This window comes from Dunckerocampus dactyliophorus, chromosome 1 (genome assembly GCF_027744805.1).
Source record: "Dunckerocampus dactyliophorus isolate RoL2022-P2 chromosome 1, RoL_Ddac_1.1, whole genome shotgun sequence".
NCBI classification, from domain to species: domain Eukaryota; kingdom Metazoa; phylum Chordata; class Actinopteri; order Syngnathiformes; family Syngnathidae; genus Dunckerocampus; species Dunckerocampus dactyliophorus.
Genome location: NC_072819.1, coordinates 36,495,681 through 36,501,583, shown reverse-complemented (window position 1 = coordinate 36,501,583; position 5,903 = coordinate 36,495,681). Strand labels below are relative to the sequence as shown.

The window sequence follows — 5,903 nt, the reverse complement described above, 5'->3', positions numbered from 1 at the left end:
TGGGTGGCCCCGGGCGGCTCTTACGTACTCCCTCCTTCAGTGCCACCTACCCTCGGCGTGCCAAAGTGGACCCACCAGCCGGGCCGAGCTCATTTTGACCGATCTCTTCATGTCGGAGGTTCTTATGCAAGAAAGCAAAGCTGCAAACTCATTTTGAGATGATTTATTAGACGAAGGGTTAGAATTTGGGTGTTTTAATACCCATGTCAAACAATGTTGCACTATTTGAATAATACTGGCCATATGCAAATTACACAGAAAATATACAGCATGGTGGTTAAATGAATCAAAGCGAGTCTGATCATATAGATATGATTTTAATTATAAACACATGTAAACAATTCATGAAATTCTTGTTGCAACACAACCAAAAACACTGCTTCATTGCAGGCCATGAGTGTAACCATTGAGCATAATTAGTATAATCGGGCTTTTTTTCCACAGTTGTACAATACAATCATGTGAGATGTGCAAGACCTTGACAAAAATAATACATTATTTCTGAAAAATTATCAGGCAACAAAACATTATGGGAAGTTTCCTACTTGCAATTTCAACTGTAGTGTAGTCGAAATGAAATGTCATGTACACTTTGTTTACTGTGTTGTAGAATTTTGCATAGATTACAAATAAAAACATTTAAAAATAATTGAACATTTGGACATGGCCTGGTCTCATTTGGGGCAAGCAAGAAAGTGACAAGGTTGACTTTAAAATAAGGCCTAAAGAGTTTACTTATGCAGTTTTCGTTACATTGCAGCATTACTTCGTCAAAATTATGCCTTAGACTATTTTTCCCACAGAATGATTTAAAAATAACTAGAGGGAGAGAAAGAGCGATGCAGATGCAGAATGTTTTAAAAGTTCAGGAAAGACGGTGGGGGCAAATCAAGGCTTGTCGTTACAATGTTTGAAGAGAGTGGACGGTGTTCCGGAGAACGTGGAGCACTTATCGGCACAGTTGGCCAGAGCCGAGCCCGAGAAGGGATACACGGCGGCGGTCTGGCCGAAGGGCGCCAGGGCGGCCGGGATCGGTGAAGAGAGGCTCTGTCCCTGGTTGAGGTAGGCCACCAGCCGCCGCATCTCCTCCAGAGCCTGAGCCTGCATGAGGATGTAGTTCTTGGCCAGGAGGAGAGTTGCTATTTTGGAGAGTTTTCTCACCGACGGGCTGTGGGCGTAAGGGATGACAGCTCTCAGGCCGTCCAGCGCGTCGTTCAGGTCGTGCATCCTTCTCCTCTCCCGAGCGTTGATGCTGAGCCGCAGAGAGCGCTGCTCCTTGGACTTTTTGGCCAGGGGACCCCCGGACTTGTCTTCCCCGAAGGATGCACCCCGTTTTCGAGACTCTAGACCGTCGAAGCCGTCCTCGTCGTCGCTGGTGTGCTCTCCGCCGCTCTCGTTGGACTTGGCGGTTTGCCCGCTGAGGAAGTCAGCAGCCGGCGTGAGGGGGAAGCGACCTGGGCTTCCAGCACCGTGGCCAGTGCCGAAACCGAAGGCAGACTGACCGTAGCGCTGCGTCAGGTCCAGGAGCGCGTCGTTGCTGATGGACTTGAGCAGGTTCTCATCACTGACGTTCATCGTCTCTCCGAAGGGGGGAAAAAGTCTACTTCCCGTTTGCTTTTGAAACTCGAATGACGCCGTCCCGCCGAGCCTCGCTCCTTCCCTCTCTGGTGACTCTTGAAGAAGGAGGCTGTGAAAAGTGTGAAGCGTCTACATGTGCACGCCGCTCCTCGCTGCTGCTGCGCGCATAGCCCACGACCAAAAACAACAACTTGAAATCAAACTTGCCCAAGTGTGCTCGGATGATGGCGTGCTCTTGCTCCCCGCCTCTCTCGCCCTCCCTCGCCTTGGGCAAACTGAAGCTCGCACCCTGCCCTGCTCGCGAGTTAGTAGGAGCGCCAAGCCCGCCGGGATTACTCGCTCGTCCAATCAGGAGGGGCATTTAATTAACTAGAGCTGGTCCTCTCCAGTCTTCAGTCAGTGTGTGATGATTGTAACTAAAGGTGACACATAGCCCACTTTACTGTTCACCTTATTACACTGCAAACACAGTGTTCGATATGTATACATGTACAGTAGGACTGTAAGACTAATTATTGTACCTCAAAGTGTGTACGGCCTTTTCCAGGACCAAAAGTTTACAGGTATGTTCCCAAGTTGTATAAGTGTCAAAACATTCATTCATTCAGTCATATGACGATATACACAAACTATACAGATAAAGGAACAATGTGCATAGTGATGTTCAAGTTTTAAGTTTAATTGTGGGCCACACAGTCCATAAGTGGTTAGCACACAGCAAACTGATGGTTTGAATCTCAATTTGGGCATCTCTGTGTGGAGTTTGCATGTTCTCCCTGTGCTTGTATGGATTTTCTCTGGGTACGCTGGCTTCCTACAACATCCTCAAAAACATACACATTTGGTTATAAATGGAGACTATATATTGCCCATACATGACTGTGAGTGTGAACGGTTTGTCTAGATGGGCGCTGTGATTGACTGGCGACCAGTCCCGAGTGTACCCGGCCCAGGGGCCTCAAAGTGGGGGGGGGGGGGGGGGAAATTGGAATGGTTTACCAGGACCCCAAGCACAGTAAAGTTTTAAATATTTTTTGTCTTTTATGTCAGTTATAAAAACCAACATATCAAATGTTAAGATAAAATACATTTTGCTGTGAAAGTTCAATAACCGGTTTGCTTGAACAAAATTAATACTGTCTGAGACTACCAACACCCACCTTACCAAAATGCAAACTGGTGCATTCCATCTGGTAGGACTCGCAAACAGTAAAGGATGCTTTCAGGGTTGCTGTTGCAGCCGATTGCTAAGTACACAGTACACAGTGCAAAGACAAAAAATCAGGCAGCCAGAACATAAAGGAGAGACAGGAGAGGAAAGGAAGCCAGGAAGCTAAAACTAGGCAGTCAAATGATTACTACGTTTTTTCAAGGAAAGGTTAGTTCAGCCTAAATGTTGAAGTGCATCATGACTGATGAAATACCATGGTTGTAAAATTCCATTAAAATTCGGCATGAGGATCAGGTCGGATAGTACAGCTCACCCATGACCCTAATGAGGACAAGCGGTGTAGAAAATGGATGGATGGAAGTTTATTTCTTTATTTGCAGGCCAACAACACAATGAAATGCTTTAGACTAGAAAACCACCATCAAAATATAAGATAAACGATAGGAACTTAGATAAAGTGGGATCATTTATAGCAAGAGAAGTCTATAATTAATTTGTCGAGACATTTTTTTTGCTTTACAGAGCAGGTTCAGGACTTGCATGTGCAAGCGCTTTCAGGACAATGGCAAAGGCAAAACTCCACACCTTGAACAGAACCTGTACTACGTCGTGGGGTGGCGACCTGCCTCAACTGAGCTGTGAAAGACAGATGGCACTTGTAAGAGCCATAATAGTAATAACATAAATCAATAATGACAAACAAGTTAAGTGTTGGTTGCTTTTGCTTCATTTACAGCATATGGACGCAAATAACAAGAAAGAGACCTCGAAGTATTATTTTTCTACAGAGAATGTTTCAACCCAAATTATTCTAACCTGAAACAGCACTTTGGAGCACTGGAGAAAGACAACCTTTGCTTTGACAACAAACATCAGCTTGTGGGATGGAAGTAGGAGAGCAGGACAATGCTTAAGGCAAGTCAATATGTTGTTCATGTCTGTATGCAATAACAATGCATATTAGTGTCTTATCTTCTTATATTTCTATTACTGAGCTCCAATGGTGCTGTGCTGACAAATAACCCTGTTCCGCTTCCTTTTTCATGTATAACTTCTGTCAGAGAGGTGGTAGAGTAGGTGCAAACTTCCCTTTTTTAGTTGTTTGTGATATTAGTTTAAACTGGCTCCAGTCAGTCTCAGTTTGGACAGCTAACCGCTCCTCAGAGAGAGATTAAAAAAGTGGCATGTCTAGAAACTATGCGTGTGTTTGTGCAGATAAAAACAACAGAGTGTATCTTTTCCAAGTGAAAGGTCCCCAGAATGTGTGATGACTTTGTGGTAGATAAGCACGTTGCCAATACATTGTCGAAAACAGAGTGGAAAATATTCCAGTCTAACATGCAAAGAATGAAACTTCATTTGTCTGAGCCTTGGGCCAACCGCCTGCTGTTGAGAAATTGTAGACATTAGTGCCACCTTGTGGTAACAATGGCATATCAGTACGTTTAGGATCATTTCAATAGGGGAGGTACAGAGTTGATAAAAATCTTAAAACCAGTTGAAAAATTGCTAGAATTTGCATTTTGCACATTTGGATCTTAATGAGGTTTTAAGTAGAGCTACAATATGCAAAAGCAAGAAGGGGGAGTGAGACAAAAGGCATTTTGAAAAAGTAATTTATTGAAAACAACAATTAAACTGAAATAGGCTGTTTATCAGCTGATCAAAAGTTTAAGACCATACCTCAAAAAATAAACAAAAAACTCTCCAAACCAGAACCAAAAATGTTCTCAGTAGGACTCAGTAATGAGTAGCTCCACCGTTTTTGTTAATCACTTCAAAAATTGGTTTGGGCATGCTTGATGCGAGTGTTTCCAGGAGGCTAGTGGGAACATTGCTCCAAGTGGTGAAGATGGCTTCACGAAAGACATCAACTGTCTGGAACTGATGGCCATTTTTATAAACTTCCCTTGCCATCCATCCCCAAATGTTCTCTATGGGATTTAAATGAGGGGAACATGCAGGATGGTCCAAAAGAGTGATGTTATTCTCCCTGAAGAAGTCCTTGGTCAAGCGAGCATTGTGAACAGCAGCGTTGTCCTGTTGAAGAAAACAGCTGTTACCACACAGACGAGGGCCCTCAGTCATGAGGGATGCCCGCTGCAACATCTGCACCTAAGCAGCCACCGTTTGACGACCCCGCACCACCTGAAGCTCCAGTGTTCCACTGGAATGAAAAAGCACCCCCATCCACTGTGCCGCGTATAAAACATCTCAGGTGGGATCTCCTTGTCATGCCAGTAACCCTGGAAGCCATCAAAGTTACATTTTTTCTCATCAGAGACTAAAACCTTTTTCCACCTTTCCCATGTTTGAGTGGTTTTGTGGCGTTGAAGGAGACGAGGCCTTTGAATTTGCTTTTTGTTTTTTAAACCTTTTTCCCGCACAGTCTGATGGTTATTGCGCTGCAGTCGGCACCAGTAAGGGCCTTAATTTGGGTGGAAGACTGCCCTGTGTCTTGATGGACAGCCAATCGGATGCTCCGGCTCAGTGCAGGTGTGATTTTTTTGGGTCTACCACTTGACTTTTTTGTTCCATAATGATCAGAATCTTTCAAAAAATTTTGAATGACTGATTTACTGCACCCAACCTCAGCAGCAATGGCACGCTGCGAAAGGCCTTGCTTATGCAGCTCGACAATCCGACCACGTTCAAAAAGAGAAAACTTCTTAGCTTTAGCCATCAGGAGGGCATGACAGTGTGAATGCAAAACAAGTCCAAAACAACATGGGACTTGGGAATTTGCAAGCGATTTTACAAAAACAACCCCAAAACGACAGGAAACTTGGGAACTTGCAAGAAACTTTACAAATAAAGAAGGCCAACATCGCTAATGATAAGCCTACCTGGCAAAGTTGGCCGAGCTGCTTTGTTCAAAATGTCGTAAAATGGAGAAACGTTATTATTTCAGTAATCTAAATAATTTAGTGCATGGAAACGTACTGACTCAGTAAATTCTGGTTGTGCGAAAGACCTGCGTAGAAAGGGGTCCCAGCTTCTCTACCCAGCTTACCTACGGAGCACTTTGTAGGTTTCTTTATTTGATCATTTCATCATGTTGCTTACTTCACATAGAACCAGACTTTTAGCCACCTGCTACAGATTCAGACAAGAATTTGCAGTCTAGCTGACTTACTGGGTGAGAAGTGCAGGG

The 5,903-nt window shown here is 44.2% G+C and overlaps 1 protein-coding gene across 1 annotated transcript; it reads right to left on the bottom strand.

Annotated features, from left to right (window-relative positions):
* Nucleotides 1-301: 301 nt before the first annotated feature.
* On the bottom strand, nt 302-1,868 carry bhlhe23 (basic helix-loop-helix family, member e23). Its single transcript, XM_054783196.1, has one exon. It carries the CDS (start codon nt 1,573-1,575, stop codon nt 889-891), a length of 687 nt encoding a protein of 228 aa, XP_054639171.1. The 5' UTR covers nt 1,576-1,868; the 3' UTR covers nt 302-888.
* Nucleotides 1,869-5,903: the final 4,035 nt, after the last annotated feature.